The 19,570-nt window shown below is 39.4% G+C and overlaps 3 protein-coding genes across 3 annotated transcripts in view; all 3 read left to right on the forward strand.

Annotated features, from left to right (window-relative positions):
• Nucleotides 1-19,570, forward strand: part of LOC147631242 (putative pentatricopeptide repeat-containing protein At3g15130) — a 249,721-nt gene that overhangs the window by 94,657 nt on the left and 135,494 nt on the right. The gene's annotated exons all lie outside the window — the stretch shown is intronic.
• On the forward strand, nucleotides 4,494-4,959 carry LOC147631245 (uncharacterized; the record flags this gene model as incomplete). Its single annotated transcript, XM_086809162.1, has 1 exon — nucleotides 4,494-4,959. A coding segment is annotated over exon 1 (345 nt), but the record flags the coding sequence as incomplete, so codon positions are not given.
• On the forward strand, nucleotides 5,617-7,590 carry LOC147631246 (putative LRR receptor-like serine/threonine-protein kinase At1g56130). The gene is made up of 4 exons (XM_086809066.1): nucleotides 5,617-5,737; nucleotides 6,056-6,293; nucleotides 6,483-6,612; nucleotides 6,977-7,590. Exons 1-4 carry the CDS (start codon nucleotides 5,686-5,688, stop codon nucleotides 7,277-7,279), a joined length of 723 nt encoding a protein of 240 aa, XP_086665192.1. The 5' UTR covers nucleotides 5,617-5,685; the 3' UTR covers nucleotides 7,280-7,590.

Consider the following 19,570-nt stretch of genomic DNA (forward strand, 5'->3'; position numbering starts at 1 on the left):
ACATGGACCTAATGGAGGAGGAACTACAACAAGCTAGAAAGGACAACGACAAGACACTCTTTAGTCAGGTATAATCCTTTTCTACCTTATCTCCAAGGAGCTGGATACAATTGTGAAGACGAATGTAGTAAACTTTTTCTTTGCTTTTAGGTTGCTTTCTTTTTATCTTTCAGAAGTAGCTAGCTACGGGTGGGGTGGAAGGGGTAGCCTCTTAGTCGTAGAGTAGCCATACATGGCTACTTAGGGGTTTGATTCCCCTTGGGCTCAGGCTCAGTTATTTTTGTGTAGGCCATATGTCATGGAGCACGTTATGAACAGATTGTAGGCCATATGTCATGGAGCATGCGTATGGTAGGGGTACAAAGGTAATACATGCATACAGTTCTTGTTTCTTATTTTATGTCATTTCAAATTGCTAGTGCAAAATTTTCTTCCAACTTTCTTATGGTCAAGCAGCCAGAAAGTGCCCATGCTTGTTGGCTTTCATCTATGTTAGCCCGCCGCAAGCATGTAGGCTTGTTGGAGTGGAGTTGGAAGCGTAAAATTTTATTTTGCCACCATTTGGTCCCTACACCAATCTTGATCAATGTTTCACACACTGAGCAAAACCAAGGTGTGAATAGGGATTTTCCATAGAAGAAAGCTAAAGCATTTACTGGCAAAGTTTGGCATAAAAGACGACTACAATACATAAGCAGCATGGGATTTATTTATCAAGGTGACTTATAATGCTTATAAGTTACTGTGTTCACATATATTTAATGAAGTCTGGACATATTTAATATTTGAGGCATGGAAAGTTTTACATCTACTGTTTTCTCATAGACCTAGCCATACAACAAGCTCTATTTCAGAGCTGATTTTGATATTGTTTAAGGCTCATTTATGGACTATTTTGAGACAATTTTTGGACAATTTTTTGGGCTATTTTACATTTGTATATGGAATTAGACCTCTTCATGAGACTTTCTGTTGTTTTGTGGAAAATATGGTGTTGTATGCACCCGCACCTTGGTGTTGTATGCACCCGCACCTTGGTGTATTATAAAAGCTTCTATGTGAATAAAGAAGCTCCTACGGGGGGGCAATCATTCTGGCTTAGTGTGGTTTGGGCTATGAATCGAGACTAAATTAAAGGCTATTTAGATCATAGGTGCTTTCAAATGAATAAAATGCCACAATAAACATAACAGCGAGCTCCCACAATAAATATAACAGCGAGCTCCCACATAAGACATGAGATGCACATAATTCTAACATAACTACTAAATAAAGAATACTCATTACCATGCATTAGCTTGTTGATGCATCATTAGAAGTGCCATCTCCTGAACAAAGACCTTGTGGCTCCACCCCCTCCTAAACTCCTACTCCAGCTGGGCGATGACATAATTTTTATTGATCTTGTCCTAGTCCCTACATTTAAAAGATAATTGTGCCTAATAAGATATCATGCCATGTAAGAAATTGTAATTATTTGAAATGAATACATGTAATCAAATTGAAACTTACATTCACATCCTATGGAGCATCAAGTAAAGGTTCACGAGGTCTCTCATCCCGGTGACAAAAACCGATGCTCTTATCAGTGGCACAATGACATGCCCCACCCCACCGTCATAATGATACACTACACATATGCATCACCAATACAAGTGTGGGGCACTATACGCAGTGGTGGGTCCTTTGGTGCATCAAGTGGTGGTGAGGACACCAATAGCAACACATAAATATTTTCAGTTAAATGACATTATAAATAAAAAATTCTTTTTGTCTTTTATGCAATGATTTGAATTGCATAAGCAATGCCCGCTATTTTTGCCTATAAATTTACCCTATTGCTAAAAGGGGGTCTTTCTTCTAGTGTCCAAATGAACACCTATATTTGTAGCCAATTTTGTGTTCTAATCCAATGGCACTTAGATTGGCTTACAACTTGTAATTTATACTTAGGCACAACATGTCCAAAGCATACTGCCTTTGCAAAAGCCAAATCCCATCATGGTGATCTAATCACCTCTATACCTAGGAAATATCAAAGATCACTCAAATATTTTATTTCTAACTTCCTCTTAAGGAGAATCTTCACCTCATGAATAATAACATCATTGTCCAATGTGACAATCAAGTCATCAACATAGATGACTAATAATCCCCCTATCAGTATTTTTCACAAAAAGTGAAATATATTATAGATATATGAAATCCAATAGTGATAAGATACTCTCTTATCTTATCTCACCATGCTCCAAATATACAAGGCTTGTAAATAAAATCAAGATGTGTATGGTTCTCATATCTTGGTGGCTGCACCAAAAGAAGCAAAAGAAGCAAGATTACTTTTTTCGGGCCATGCTGCTGAGCACGTTTTTTTTTACACAGTAGCATTTTTAGTAGCAAAAAAATGCTGCTGAGCAGCGCTTTTTCACTGCAACATTAAATTTCTCTTCCAAAACGATGCCAAATAACGCTACTGTGCCCTCAATGTGCTGTAATGACTTGAAGTGGCTTGCATTGTACCTTCTGGTAGCCACTTATTCACAGATTTTCATGATGTACTTAACATTGAAAGAAGATAGTACACTCACAACTAAACAAAGAGGAAGAGGGGTATTGACCGGTGTGAATACCCTCTAGCATTTTTGCATTAGCTTGGGTGTGTACATCCCCTAGCATTAGTAGAATTAGCTTAGGCTAATCAGTTATGGGATTTGGTTATTACAAGATGTCAAGAAGTGGTTATAAGAGGGCTAGAGGGGACTTCGGATCTTGTGCAGGTTATGGGAGCCCAATAGTTACATAGGTAGCCCAATAGTCACAAGTGGTATCCCAAGAGTCACATGGTTGGATGGCTATATAAAGCCCCTCTTGTATGTAAATTGGACATGAGTATAACTTTGGTATATACATGATTCTTGCACACACAATATGTGATACATGGATATGGAATACACTAGTTATAATGTTATATTGTTATGCTTGTATGTTTATGTTATATCTTTTATCTTATTGTTGATCCATGTCTCCTGCTCCATGCTCAAGTGTACATGTGTACTCCATGGCTATGTGTGTAGGATCATGTGTTCCCCCATGTTAGCAAGGCGATGCTAACAGTGTGCCTTGAGTAAGTTATTAATAAAAGTAAAAAATCAGAGCAATGTTGTCCCCATAGGACCACATACATCACTATGTATTAGCTATAATTTATGGATAGCTCTTATTGATCCATCTTTCAGGAATGTTGATGCCCATTGTTGCCCAAAATGCACCCCTTATAACATGTTTGATAGGAACCTTAAGATTTGGAAACTTTGACAGTATCTCTTACCTTTTAAGGCACAACAAACTACCAAAATTCAAGTGACCAAATTGGGCATACCATAGCTTCACATTACTTATAGCATATGTGGCAGTAACTAAACAAGCATTATATATGCCAATGTCTCATACCTATCCAGCCTTGCCAATCTCTCATATCTATCTAACTTGTAAAGCTCCTGGATGTGTCTCCATTATTTAAGTCATAAACTATACACCTATCATCAATAAATTTGTAACATTGCTTATATTTTGGACATTAATTTGTAACTTTGTATTTTTTTAAAGCTTAGTAAGTTAGTTGTCTAAATTTTAAAATGTCTCAAATCTATCTTGACTTTTTAAAAGCTTTGTTGCCTGGATTTGGATTTCAGAATACCTCAAACCTATCCAAATTATTGAACTTTGTTTTCCAAATTTCAACACATCTCAATCCTTTCGAAAATGCACCCATGTACATGTGTCTTTTTAGATTGGAACTTTGCATTGTTTTCAAGGTTTGTTCAATTTTTTTCGAACTTTGCCAAGCTTAGTAATTTAGTTGCCCAAATTTCAAATTGACTTAATCCTATCCAAGCTTGTTGCCCAAATTTCAAAACATCTCACTCATGTCCAAAATCCCACCTAATTAGAAGTCAATTTGCGACTTTACTTTGTTCTTCAACCGTTGTTCAACATTTCCTGAAATTTTAAAAATTATGCAAAATTTATTCAAGCTGTTGCTTAAATTTTAAAATATCTCTAGTTGGACTTTAGCATTTTTGGAAAGTGATTTAAGGCGTGGTTCAACTTTACTCGACACTTTTATGATTGTCCTTTACAAAAGGAAGAAAAGCAAGTAATAATTGAGTGGTTTCTTTTTCGTCACACGACTTTTGAGAAATGGTGACATCCATCCAGGGGTCGGGAAAACAATTTTACGGAAAAGGAACTAAATCCTTTTCACAACTAAATGAGAAGGAAATTGCTATTTTTGAGATGGTATTTTCTATGTGAACTTAGAAAATATAACTAAAACTTGTAAAATTTGAAAGGGTTCTATTTCCTTCTAATAGGAATTTGAGAAGGATTTTCCCGAAGTTGAACAAGTTCTAGGCTAAAGCCAACCCGTCTTTTCCCGTCTTTTCCGAACCCTGCATCCATCACTTTGTGAACACGAACACATGAGTCCTAGACTTGCTTTTTGATTCCGGTCATGGAGGTTGTTCAAATTGCAAGTCAGTGGCGCATGCTGATACATGAACTTTCTCGCCTAGAGTAAAAGTTCACACTTGCAATGGTACAGACTGTAGCTCCATGGCTTCACTCAGCAGCAGCAGCAGCTGCTTCTTCTTCTTCTTCTTCTTAATCTTCTGCTTCATCAATCACTTCTTGCCAGCATCGGTTACATCTGCCTATAAATATACACCTGATGATCTTGGTGTTCTTGCTATTTACTGCCTGCACAATGCCACTACCAACAACAGCCTCAGCAGCACGTTCCAGCAGAACTTGAAGTCGGCTCTACGCCGCCTCACAAACCTCTCGTCCTCCGGGACGAGGTACAACATTACCTCCGTTGGCTCCGGCAACGACCAAGTCTTTGCCATGATTCAGTGCCGTAGCGACCAATCGACGCAGGGCTGCTACTTACGTTACGAGACTTACAGCTTCTTCAACCCAAGTCCTCCAAGATCTACCCGGCCACCAGCTCCACCGACAGCATCGGCCTCAACCACACACAAAACACAATGTGGTACTTTGCACTCTCTCTTACTTCTTAACGACGTCGTCCGACGTCGTCTAATAATAGAATTTCAACTTCCAGGATCGAAAATCGCAATCATTGCGGCAGGCGCTGTTGTTGGACTAGTTGTCTTTGCCGCAGTAGCTCTATATTATCTCACGGTCGCAGTGCGGCGACGCAAGGCAAAGACAAGACAAGGTGAATGTCATGGATATATTGTATACAGTGTGTGCTAATTATAGTCCACTTATTGTGTGCTAATTATAGTCCACTTATTGCTGGTCCAGCAGATCTTCATGCAGCTCGACAAGGTGATCCTTGGGCGCAACCATTGTGCGCCCAACGGAAGGCCGAAGTATTCTCGTTGCATGAATTGGAGGTAGCAACTGGGAACTTCCATGCCGACAACAAGCTTGGGGAGGGTGGATTTGGTCCTGTCTACAAGGTTGTGCTCCTAAGTATGATCTACTAAGTAAGCTTTGGCTGCAGCAGCTCGACCTCTATCTAATGTTTTGCCATCTACTGCATGTCTTCAGGGAACTTTACCAAATGGGCGACATGTTGCTGTCAATCTCATAACCAGTGTACAACACAAGAATCTAGTAAAGCTGCTGGGAAGCTGTGTGAAAGGTCATGAGTGGATGCTAGTGTACGAGTATCTACCCAACAAAAGTTTGGCCGCACTACTCTTTGGTAAGCCTGATCACTGCACAGTGGTAGGAAGAACACAAGGCATGAAAATGCCCCATCTGCATACAATTGAGACAAGAAATAACCATTTTAAGGGCCAAAGTGGTTCACTTCATTCCCTTGTCCCAACCTTTTATGGGATGCCTGGGTGATGGGATTAACCGCACATGGATTTGCAGTTGTTGTTGCTTTTCTGAAGAACTTCAAAGATCTTAATGCAGTATATCTTTCTTGTTATATACAGCTAAACAATTGTTAATTTCTTGCACAGATTACACACATAAAGAAGCTCATTATACTGGTATTTTCTATTGTATGCAGGAGATCCAACGGATCACAAGAAACTAGAGTGGCCTACTCGATATGGCATAATTCTGGGTATGGCTCGAGGTTTAGCATACTTACATGAAGAGTCTCAGATCCGCATTATCCACAGAGACATCAAACCGAGCAATATCCTTCTAGATGATGACCTCAACCCAGTCATTTCGGATTTTGGCCTTGCTAGGCTCGTATTAGATGAGGAGTCACATATCAACACAAGAGTTGCTGGAACCTTGTAAGTCTTTTGAGGAACAAAGATAAAATCAAACCACAAGGTCACATATTTCTAAGAGGTGCAAGGAAAATTCAAAACACAAGCTCATGTACAAGAGAATGTTTCTTCAAAATAGACTAGATGCTGCTTTGGTCATAAAATGCTGTGTCAAGATAGTTCTAATGACCAACATTTCCCTCTGTGGTGAAGAGGATATCTTGCCCCAGAGTATGCCATCCATGGAGAGCTCACTGAAAAAGTTGACGTCTTCAGCTTCGGGGTAGTCACCCTTGAGGTCATAAGTGGAAAACGAAATTCAAATGAAAGGCTTCTTGAATGGGTAAGTAATCAATGTATTCTCCTACACACCAACAAGCTTGCAGTGCTCTAAGCCTATTTACACAAGTACCATTGAATTTCATTAATTATTATTTTTAATTAGTAGGTAATCAATCCATTCTTCTACACACCAAGTTCCAACCATGCTCTCACAAGTAGCATTCATTGATTATTAATTTTAATTAGATGGACTTTCCTATCTGTTGACATTTGGTTGGCTATAGAATTGTTGTAAAATCTTCAAACAAATGTGAGAGCAATTTTCTTTCAACATTAACTTTGAGAATTGTCCTTGTGCATACATACACACACGCATGTATGTAGAGTTTTGCTGAAGCAAGCCGATTTGCATGATGTTAGTGCAGACATGGAGGCTGTACCAGCAACAAAGACAGTTGGAGCTGGTAGATCCAAGCCTGGGTAGCAACGTCTCTGTTGGACAAGTCATACTTGTAGTTCGTGTTGCATTGCTGTGTACTCAAGCGATTCCAAAGCTGAGACCAACCATGTCTACGGTGACCTCACTGCTTTCTGGGAAGTCTGGCATATTGGAAAAACCTACCAAGCCCGCATATGTTGAAATAAGCACTCCACATGATTCCTCTAGCACTCCACTTATCCATATTTCTAATAATGCACAGTCCATAAGTGAAGTGGAAGCTAGGTAATTCTTCACATAGTCTAGGTTAAGCATTCTGTATGATGACGAGTATTGTATCACCCTCCTCCTCAATAATTATGGCAATTTTTATTTCATAAATGATGTCTATGGCCTCAATCTCCACTTCTCCCATAGAAGGAAGGGAAGACGTACTACATTTTGGTTCTTGTAATCTCCTATGCATGAGAACAATTTATTGATATAATTTCTAGCATCAGGACTCTAAAGATAATATTTGTAGCATTCTAGAACAATTTATTGATATAATTTCTAACATCAAGACTTGAAGCTAATGTTTATAGCATTTCTACACCTATTTAGTTTGGTTTGAGTTTATGCTTCATGTGTTTGTTAAAGAAGCCAGAGTCTCCACAATTGTTATATTGTGCAAGCTCTATTAATTGAGATAAATCTTTACTTTGACATGTTCTTTCTTTAATAATATTTTAAGCATAGCTAGAAAGACCAAGCGACTAACTTCTGAGCTTGTGTACACTTTACTACCATGATGCCAAAATAGGGTAAAGTAGGTCTACCATTGTAACAAGAATGAATAGGGGATTTTTGGGCTTAACAAAGGGCCCACTAAGGGATTTTCCATTAAGAAGGACCACTTCTATTATCTTTATTAATTCTACGTATGTGAAAAAGTAAATTGATGCCTAAATTGCATACACTAAATCTTTTTATAGAAATTGAAAGATCTAATTGATAAATACATGAATACGAGAAAACACCAAGTGAAAGACATCAACATGTACCTGGCATCGCTCATCAAAGATCTACAACACCTATGGAAGGGGATAAAGGTGCTTGACATGTCCAAGCCTATAGGCAAACAAAGCTTTGACGTTCATGGCATTCTAGTATATGGACTATCCATGACTATATTGCCAATGGTTTTTCATCAGGTACATGATTAAAGCCTTGGATTGTTTGAATTTGAGAGTATTTTGGAACTCCAATTGCACCCAGAAATCAACTTTTTTTAATAGGTCTATCAAACAAGGGTTATAAGGCATGTACAACGCTATGCGGTGATTGGTTGTTGCAATCAAAATATAGCAAAGATCTCAACAAGGATATATATTTTTGACATAGACCCACAGTACACATGTTAAGATCTAGATCACAAGAAAAAATTTTCAATGGTAGGATTAAGAAAGGATGTTGTCCTATACGAATGATTCCTATGGAGCATGGTATATAAAGTGGAGAGTTGGGCCTCTTATAGATCCAGATGCAGAGCTTACAAGCGATGAGGAAGAGAAAGAGGAAGACCATCATAAAGCTAGAGGGAAAAAATCAATGGCACCTTTTGTTTCATGCTGGTATAGTTTGGAGTATTGGAAAGATTTGAAGATTACTTATCTTCTAATTACCTGCCGATGCACATTTTCAAAAATGTTCTCACTTTGGAAACACCTTGTGGGCTTGATAAATTCAGAGGCTGTGAGAGTGGATTTAAAGGAACATAACTCTAAACCATCTTTATGGCCTATAGTAAACATTGAGATATGAAAGAGTACTTATATGCCAGCTCCATGGGTTCTTACAAAGTAGGAGATGAACACAATCAATGAGAGGATGAGATCGATACTACGTACACATATGGGCTATGGTGCATCGCTATGGAACATGTTTAACGGATGATACCACTCTTTTTGGTTTAAAGATGCATGACTAGCATAACTTCCTAAAGGTAGGTTGTGTTTCTAACTCTCCTTCTTGACATTTGATCATTTTACATGTTATTGACAGCAAAAAGTCATATGTGCAAATGTCGGGTGATGGCCTCTATAACAGCACGAAGAGGCATAGAAGAAGAAAATGTAAAGGGACCAGAAATATGAGATGCTAAGATCCCTACTCCAAGGGCACCAATCAACTCTGCTTCTATCCTTAGCTCTTTAGCTAACACCTTCAGATACCTTAACACTCCCCAATCTGACCCAGCTAACTCCACCAATTGTCCTCCCAAGTCAGATATGACCTCCAACACCTTTGATCTTCCACCAATATCGCCTAGCTGACCTCCTCTGACAGTCTGCTGACCTAAACCCTCCCTAGTTGACACACACCTCACTGTAAACCAATTCAAAATGTTGACACTGACCCCAATCCAATATATGAGTCCTCCTATATCTTTTATTGTCATCCAGCATTATCTAACTGACCCCAATCCAATATATGAGTCCTCCTATATCTTTTATTGTCATCCAGCATTATCTAGCCTTCAACTTACAACCCCGACATCTTCCTAAACACTTTGTTGACTCTTTGCTTACTTGCTCTGACACCAATCTGATTGTACTAACCAAACTGACTCAGCTGACTCGGCTGGATCAAACTTCCTCTTCTTTGTGTCCTCTGACACTCTTAGCCCCTCAAAACACTCAAACCTCACAAGAATTTAACACTATAGACTCTCAATTGATTGCACTGACTCATAGCTGACTCTAAATTCCCATTTAGCCCACAAACCAGTCTGATTTAGTGTTGACTGTTGTTGCTAATTGTTGACTTTCTGCTCATAGTCCTCTGATTATAGACCTAACTCAAAACCACAACCCTTCAACTCGGATATACCAATCCTAGCCCTCTACAACTTCAGCCGATTTTACGTGATGCTCAACTGACCTTATACAACTCTGTATTCTCTCATCTGATGATGCTAACTGAGTCAGCTCTGACTCAGCCCCCCTAGCTCTCCAAACATCAGACTGACACACACATATGTTCTATCTCCATAAACTCAATCAAAGAAACACATTCATCACAACAAAAATGTCACAACAAAAAACTTTGCATCCATTTATAGCAGATACAATTCAAACTCTCCAAACACACAAAAAACACATAGTGTCTCAACATCCCTAAGATGTGAGCCAAAACATATGAGAAGAAAACACTAAAAAACTTGGGGACCCTTCACAGTTAAACCCCAGTGAAAACACTTCAAAGCACCATCTTTAGTAGCTACATTTGAGCAAGAATAGGACTGAGTCAGTCTCTAACAGAGATGCTGCACATAGATCCTAGGGCAACCACATCCTAGATGATCCTCTAGTCTTCAGCACACCCTCTACTTTGGCTAAACCAAATCCACTCACACTGTATTGCTCTTTCCTCTGCAACCATAAAAAATACTACAGGACCTCCAGTCTGTAATCTTAAAAAAATTGATTGCAGGTAGCGTCTCCACTACAGTACTCACTCTCTCACTCTCTTCTCTCTGGTGGTCTCTCTAGCCACACCCTCAATAAACCACCACTTCAAAAAAACTCTCCCCTGTCTTTAACATGTCGCTGCCTTACTTTCTTCCAGAAAGTTTTGCCGCTCGGTTCCTTTGTTTGCCCATTCTCTTTCCGTTCTCATTTCACACCTGCGCATCTACACTTGGTTGCCACATGTCATTTTTACCATCTAGGATCCACCATATACCATCATACATATACTTCATCCACCTATACATCATGCTTAGATCGGGATCGGGATTTTTCTCACATATTGCCCACCCCCTTGGTAAAACATAGTGTTTAATGGTCTCCTTTGTGCTCCAAACTCTTTTCTGCCACCACAAACCACTCCATTCAGCTCCATTGACAGTAGAAAAAGGTACCATCCAACATCTCAACACCCTCTTGGATCAAAAGGGTATAATACCATCTTGCAAAGCCATCCAAATTATTGGATTGATCCACCCACCTGGATCAAATACCTATAAACAATCTTCAAACAACCTCAAAGTCCTGCCCCTATCAAATGGTTGTATCATGCAAACAAACCTCTTTCTACTTCCTCCATTCCTATCAGATTTATTCACTTCATATGATTTGGAAAATTTGGCAATTCTCTATACTTCCACCAATCCTTCATTCCATTCCCCCAATACATCCTCGCCATCGCAAAAAAACGTTCCAGCAACATCCTGAACATTGACATGTAAAGAGCCCAAATCGACAATATGTTGCATCCCCTGGTCAAGATCCTCAGCTTCCTCATTCCATAATCTTCTCACATCATCTAAAAACTCATCATACCAAACACACACTCTAGTATCCATATGGGCATCAACGTGCTTAACATCATCTGGATACATAGATTCTTCAAGAAAAACAAAGATACCCTCCAAGGTATCATGCAACAAAGTATCTACATCAATATCCATATATTCATGTACATATAATTGCTGATTTGTGCTAGCATCATAATCACCTGTGTCATCATAGAAAGGCAATTCTAACAAACTCTCTACCTCACACTCTAACACTTCACCAAACAAACCTATAGATTCCACACTAGCATCCTCTGATGAAGCAATTTCCCAAACTCAAGTACCTGAGATATCTCCAACACACTAGGGACCACCTGCCCCTCCATAGTATACTCACCAACCATTGATAAGTCCTCCATCACTTTGTCAGCATCTACTACCTCCAACTTTGGGTCCACAGCCATACAACCTATACTTTATGTAGCTTCACAAACACACTAATCCATTGCCTTTGCATCCATCAACACATCACTCACACAGTGATCGATAACATGCTGACTACTCCTATCATGACACACATCAAGCAAATCAAAAGTATCAACTTTACTCTCGGCATAGTGGGTGGCATACACAAACCAGCTCACCATCTCATCTTCCTCTCTTGGTACATGGCAGTATTCACAGTTTCTACAAATGTGTGTGGTTCTTTCACCTCCACCTTCTCTTTGATCCTCCCATGTAGCGCTTCAATAAACTTGTCCTTCTTTAGAAAGTCATGAGGAACTTGATTCTCCCCCAAAGTCTTGAGCATCATCCTCCATGTAGCTTTACACCTATCCACAAAATTTGACACTTCTTCATTCTCCCCTTGGTTCAACTTGTTCAGATCTCTCCACAAGTTCTCAGGAGTATCTACCTTTTTCCTTAGGGCTTCCTTTATCCTATCCAAGCTTCCTCTTTTAGTATTTGTGGCCTCATACTCAAACCACTCCTTGTGGCTGCATCTTGTAAGGTCCCCACCCTAGCTGGCTCAAGGGGATCTTTTTGATGGGAAGCTAAGTCCCCTTTGTCTTCGATTAACGACACCTCGATCTCTTGGAAATATGAGGATACGAGCAAATGAAGGGACCAACTCTATCTCGCAGGGGAAACATAATTATTCTAATAGGAATCTATTCCTCCGATCAATGTGTGTGATCAAGGATGGAACAAGTTCACACTTGATTCATGGAACCTAATGCATTTTTCCTCTTTTCTTTATGAGGCATGGCCACTAGGTCGTTCTCCTAAAACGGACTTGTTTGGGTGCTATTCTATTATGGATCATAAATAATAATTATGTTGGAAAGTTACCCGACTCATTGGGTCCAACCTTCCATAGGATGGTGCCATCGCGGCATCCATCCACCCACTTTCCACCCATGCACCCAATCATTTTTTACCTAATTAGGTCCTACCACACTGTGAAACATATAAAAACAAGTTCTTTAATTATTTCTCATCACTAACTCATTAAGACAGTTCTTCCAAAACAGTTGAAAAAAATGGATCTTCAAACACAATCATAATATTATCGCTTGCTCATTACATTATTCACGTTCTCCCAGGAAACCCTCGCACCAACATGGGTGGCATGGTTCCTGTGCGGTAGCAATTATTCATGGAGGGGTCTAGAACTCCGAACATCACTCACCTGCTTAGTGAGGACTACTAAGTGGGTCCCGAGCTCCCTCATCCTCGGCGTGGTGGTGGTGACGTTCAAAATTCAAAGCCTCCACTGAGTCCCACCTGCCCCCTCGAGGGGTGTGCCCCTTAGTTGGCTTTTATTTGCACACCATTTGCCCCTCACACCTGGAAGCAAGCAGCTCATCCACCTAGATGGGTCCAACTCTGAGCATCTAGTGGGTTGTTCCCTCAAAGCAGGAGGATAGCTTTAGGGTGGACCGGCGATAACCGATCAATTGGTAACAACCAATCAAACCTCATAAGCTCAGCGATAACCGATCGATTGGTAACAACCAATCAAACAAGAGAATCATGGAGGGGCTAGAACTCCCAACATCACTCACCTGCTTAGTGAGGACTACTAAGTGGGTCCCGAGTTCCCTCATCCTCGGCGTGGTGGTGACGTTCAAAACTCAGAGCCTTCACTGAGTCCCACCTGCCCCCTCGAGGGGTGTGCCCCTTAGTTGGCTTCCCTTAGTTGGCTTTTATTTGCACACCACTTGCCCCTCACACCCGGAAGCAAGCAGCTCATCCACCTAGATGGGTCCCCCAACTCTGAGCATCTAGTGGGTTGTTCCCTCAAAGCGGGAGGATAGCTTTAGGGTGGACCGGCGATAACCGATCAATTGGTAACAACCAATCAAACCTCCTAAGCTCAATGATAACTGATCGATTGGTAACAACCAATCAAACAAGAGAAAATATAATTCCATAACATTCACAGTAAAAAAGAGAAAATAGTCTTTTCAACTTGAGATTGCAATAAGACATTCTTTATTAAAGAATTTGCCATTGTTATATGCCCTTCTTGTTCTTTTTTTAGGCAAGTTTTTGTGTAGGACTTCCTAATCTTACTAGGTCGCATAATGCAAATATTAAAGAGCATTTCTAACTTGGATGATATTGACGATGGCGGTAGTGCCTGCACAGCGGTGTTACTTAGTCCGTTAGAGACCTTGCTTAGTTCGAAGGTTGCTTGGTCCCGCGTTGTTACTCGCATTCTTAACTCCACGTAATTGCTTCTTACAATTTCCCTGTGTAGAGACCCTGACAAAACCAACAAATTTTTTGCCATAACTTTGTGATGAAAACTCAGGATATGGTTATGTAGCCAGTCAAAAGAACCGGAAGTCATCTGGTCTACAAGCTAATATGGGCAGAATAGGCAAAAACGTCTGTATATAGCCACAAACATCCATATTTTTAGTGTGCATGGACTCTAAATATATATAAGTACTCTAAATATGACCTCCTATCACCAAAATTCAAAATTCTATTTTTGGAGATATTTATCTCTTAATATATCTATTCTTGTCTTCTTATTTCTTTTCAAATTTTTGGGACTAATATTTTTATTCTATCACTTTCTTAACGTTTCTAGCCTTATATTCTCTCTCAAAGTGCACTCTCTTTGTTCTTGAAACCTATATTAAAAGAGAATCGTTACATGGCTTGGGAGGGATATTACACATCTTCTAACCACAGACTCACCATCTTCAACTTGTAGGCATCATCATCTCTATTATTCCTGAAAGCTACCAATTCAATTCTCTTAAGGAACACAGTGACATCCTCTCCCTTCTCACCTCTAAAAACATCATATCCAAATTCAACCTAGATGGCAGCCCATGGTGGCAAATTGTGCATGTGAATCCTCAAGGTGGATGAACTGTTGAGAGCATGGTCTCCATCATAGTCGAGGATGTGGACTAGCAAGTTATCCATCATGATACAACATTGTCCATCAAGAGTACATGTCCCAACCTTGACATGATGAGTGAGTGCACATGCAGATAGACCAACACCGTCAACATTGCATGAGGAAGAGGAGGATGGGGTGGACGAAGATCTCCCAGAGTTTGGCATTGAGAAGGTTTCAGAGCTTGTAATGTCCACCAAGATCCCTCCTAGACTAGACATGGACCTAATGGAGGAGGAACTACAACAAGCTAGAAAGGACAACGACAAGACACTCTTTAGTCAGGTATAATCCTTTTCTACCTTATCTCCAAGGAGCTGGATACAATTGTGAAGACGAATGTAGTAAACTTTTTCTTTGCTTTTAGGTTGCTTTCTTTTTATCTTTCAGAAGTAGCTAGCTACGGGTGGGGTGGAAGGGGTAGCCTCTTAGTCGTAGAGTAGCCATACATGGCTACTTAGGGGTTTGATTCCCCTTGGGCTCAGGCTCAGTTATTTTTGTGTAGGCCATATGTCATGGAGCACGTTATGAACAGATTGTAGGCCATATGTCATGGAGCATGCGTATGGTAGGGGTACAAAGGTAATACATGCATACAGTTCTTGTTTCTTATTTTATGTCATTTCAAATTGCTAGTGCAAAATTTTCTTCCAACTTTCTTATGGTCAAGCAGCCAGAAAGTGCCCATGCTTGTTGGCTTTCATCTATGTTAGCCCGCCCGCAAGCATGTAGGCTTGTTGGATTGGAGTTGGAAGCGTAAAATTTTATTTTGCCACCATTTGGTCCCTACACCAATCTTGATCAATGTTTCACACACTGAGCAAAACCAAGGTGTGAATAGGGATTTTCCATAGAAGAAAGCTAAAGCATTTACTGGCAAAGTTTGGCATAAAAGACGACTACAATACATAAGCAGCATGGGATTTATTTATCAAGGTGACTTATAATGCTTATAAGTTACTGTGTTCACATATATTTAATGAAGTCTGGACATATTTAATATTTGAGGCATGGAAAGTTTTACATCTACTGTTTTCTCATAGACCTAGCCATACAACAAGCTCTATTTCAGAGCTGATTTTGATATTGTTTAAGGCTCATTTATGGACTATTTTGAGACAATTTTTGGACAATTTTTTGGGCTATTTTACATTTGTATATGGAATTAGACCTCTTCATGAGACTTTCTGTTGTTTTGTGGAAAATATGGTGTTGTATGCACCCGCACCTTGGTGTATTATAAAAGCTTATATGTGAATAAAGAAGCTCCTACGGGGGGGCAATCATTCTGGCTTAGTGTGGTTTGGGCTATGAATCGAGACTAAATTAAAGGCTATTTAGATCATAGGTGCTTTCAAATGAATAAAATGCCACAATAAACATAACAGCGAGCTCCCACAATAAATATAACAGCGAGCTCCCACATAAGACATGAGATGCACATAATTCTAACATAACTACTAAATAAAGAATACTCATTACCATGCATTAGCTTGTTGATGCATCATTAGAAGTGCCATCTCCTGAACAAAGACCTTGTGGCTCCACCCCCTCCTAAACTCCTACTCCAGCTGGGCGATGACATAATTTTTATTGATCTTGTCCTAGTCCCTACATTTAAAAGATAATTGTGCCTAATAAGATATCATGCCATGTAAGAAATTGTAATTATTTGAAATGAATACATGTAATCAAATTGAAACTTACATTCACATCCTATGGAGCATCAAGTAAAGGTTCACGAGGTCTCTCATCCCGGTGACAAAAACCGATGCTCTTATCAGTGGCACAATGACATGCCCCACCCCACCGTCATAATGATACACTACACATATGCATCACCAATACAAGTGTGGGGCACTATACGCAGTGGTGGGTCCTTTGGTGCATCAAGTGGTGGTGAGGACACCAATAGCAACACATAAATATTTTCAGTTAAATGACATTATAAATAAAAAATTCTTTTTGTCTTTTATGCAATGATTTGAATTGCATAAGCAATGCCCGCTATTTTTGCCTATAAATTTACCCTATTGCTAAAAGGGGGTCTTTCTTCTAGTGTCCAAATGAACACCTATATTTGTAGCCAATTTTGTGTTCTAATCCAATGGCACTTAGATTGGCTTACAACTTGTAATTTATACTTAGGCACAACATGTCCAAAGCATACTGCCTTTGCAAAAGCCAAATCCCATCATGGTGATCTAATCACCTCTATACCTAGGAAATATCAAAGATCACTCAAATATTTTATTTCTAACTTCCTCTTAAGGAGAATCTTCACCTCATGAATAATAACATCATTGTCCAATGTGACAATCAAGTCATCAACATAGATGACTAATAATCCCCCTATCAGTATTTTTCACAAAAAGTGAAATATATTATAGATATATGAAATCCAATAGTGATAAGATACTCTCTTATCTTATCTCACCATGCTACAAATATACAAGGCTTGTAAATAAAATCAAGATGTGTATGGTTCTCATATCTTGGTGGCTGCACCATGTAGACTCTACACACGGAACTAATGGAAAATCTTGTAGAACCTTATGAGGAACATTTGTTGATTCCTCTTTAAAATGTGATGCACCGCGTTTGGGACAAGTAATGGAACTGTCATGCTCTCTTTGATATAAAATACAATCGTGAATGCAAGCATGAATTGTTTCGTAGTCAAGTCCAAGGTTGGTCATCATCTTTTTTGCCTCATCTCTTGTTTTTGGAATGACATTATGAGGAGGTAGAATCTTGCTAGAAATAAACTTGGAATTCACAAAAACAAGACGTTAGGCAAATAAACATATCATATCATGATCAGTGATAAAATCCAAATGCATTTCACTTATGTGAGTAATGCTGAAACTGATGCATTGCTCCTCCAGGAGTAGCAAAATTGGAGGTTCAGGATGAGCAAGGTTGCACTTAATCGTGTCAAAGAGGAGCCCTCATAGATGTTTTTGAGCGCTTCATCTTGAAGAATTTTTTCATGGGGATCACACTGTTGGCTACAATGTTGAAACCACTTGTTAAGAAATTCATTCATGCTATCATCTTTATGATGCCCATCGTTATGTTTCTTTATTTGATAGGCATATTACTCTCTCAACCTTTGAAAAGTACTAGGATTATGAGTTTGTAAAATCCTCATACAATCTATCGACAACTGAGAGTTCCCCTGGTCATCCTTTGTAATATCATAATATGGAACTTGTGATCCATGTGGAATCATGCCAGTGTAAACATGTAATACAAATGAATAAGACAAGCACCACCAAAGTAATAAGAGAAATTACAACAAAGCATGCCGTTGCCTTATGCAACGCATAACTTGTATTGAAATGTTTCTTCCACCATCTAATATACACGCCATAAAATCTAATTAAATCATGACATCTTATGCAACAATTATTTCAAATAAACTCAAAGATATTTGATCTTTGAACATGGCGAGACATAGTGACCAAAAATATAAATGACAATGATAATGACAAAATTCTAGACAATGACAACACCCAATGGCCTTTTACAAAATTCTAGACAAAATGACAGCTAAAAATCCATCTCATCCTCATGAGGAGTTGGCAGGGATGTCTACACTAACCATAATTCACTACTAATTCCTCACCAGCACGTAATGGTCTAATATCATCTACTACACTGTATCTAGGCACATCTCTATGCCCTAGCTCATGACCATTCTCACACTTCACAAAAGTACAATTAGTTCTTTCATGTTTCCATCCACTACTGTTGGTTAGCCCTGAGAGGCAGCATTAGCACATAGCCCATATGTGCTCATGTTCTTGATGTAGAGAGCAAGATGATGCCATGGAACCCATGAATAGATAGGCCCACAAAATGTCATAAGAGTCACCTCTGAATGAGATGGCACGTGCAAATTCTGTGCAATCCAAAGACCTCACCCACCATCTGGAATCGTAGATGGTGCAATCAAATAGCGAGCACCCCAAAAGCTAAAACCCTCTTCGTCTCCGTTGGAGTAATGAGACATAGCTTTGTGTATGATCGATCCACAAGAGAGAGAGAAAGTAATAATTAATTGATTTATAACCGCTTTGTGTGTGTGTGTGTGTGTGTGTGAGAGAGAGAGAGAGAGAGAGAGAGAGAGAGAGAGAGAGAGAGAGAGAGAGAGAGAGATCTTTAAGTGTGTGTGTGTGTGTGCGCGTGTGTGTGTGTGTGTGTGAGAGAGAGAGAGAGAGAGTATCTTATGTGTGTGTGAGTTATAGATTATAATCCGGCACAAAAAAACATATTAGTGTCGCTTAAGTGATGCCCATCTCATCACTTAAGTGATGCTCCCCAAAATAAAATATTAAGTGTTGCTTAAGCAATGTTTTGTTGTTTATATGATGAAAAAATGTGTCGTTTATACATCACTTTTGTGTCTCTACAAGCATCATGTAAGCGACGTCCAATAGAGACAACCTATATGACACTAAATTTCCCCTTTATAGCGACGAAAAAAGCCATCGCTATAGTTGTGCAGGACCCTACTATGCACAAGCACATTTTATGGAGTTTGATCTACATGACTATCACCAGGCTAGATTTGAGCTATTTTGTTGGATTGGTGAGTTGGTTTCTACAAGACTTAAAGAAGCCACACTTGGATACGAACTTGGATGTGGCTATGAGGATACTTAGGTACATAAACTCCACAATTCACTATAAACTCACTTTCCTATAACGCTAGAGTATCGGTACTTGTATGATGGTTATACAAATGCAGGGGTGGTAGTATCTCAGATACAAGATCTAATAGCATTTTTATGTCTTCTTGCAACAAGGAGGTCAAGCTCACCCTCCCTCGTATTCTTCTCATTCCTCACTAGGTATCTTGCTAACTACTT

The sequence above is a fragment of the Cibotium barometz genome, chromosome 15 (assembly GCF_041138505.1).
Source record: "Cibotium barometz isolate CiBa-2024 chromosome 15, ASM4113850v1, whole genome shotgun sequence".
NCBI lineage: Eukaryota > Viridiplantae > Streptophyta > Polypodiopsida > Cyatheales > Cibotiaceae > Cibotium > Cibotium barometz.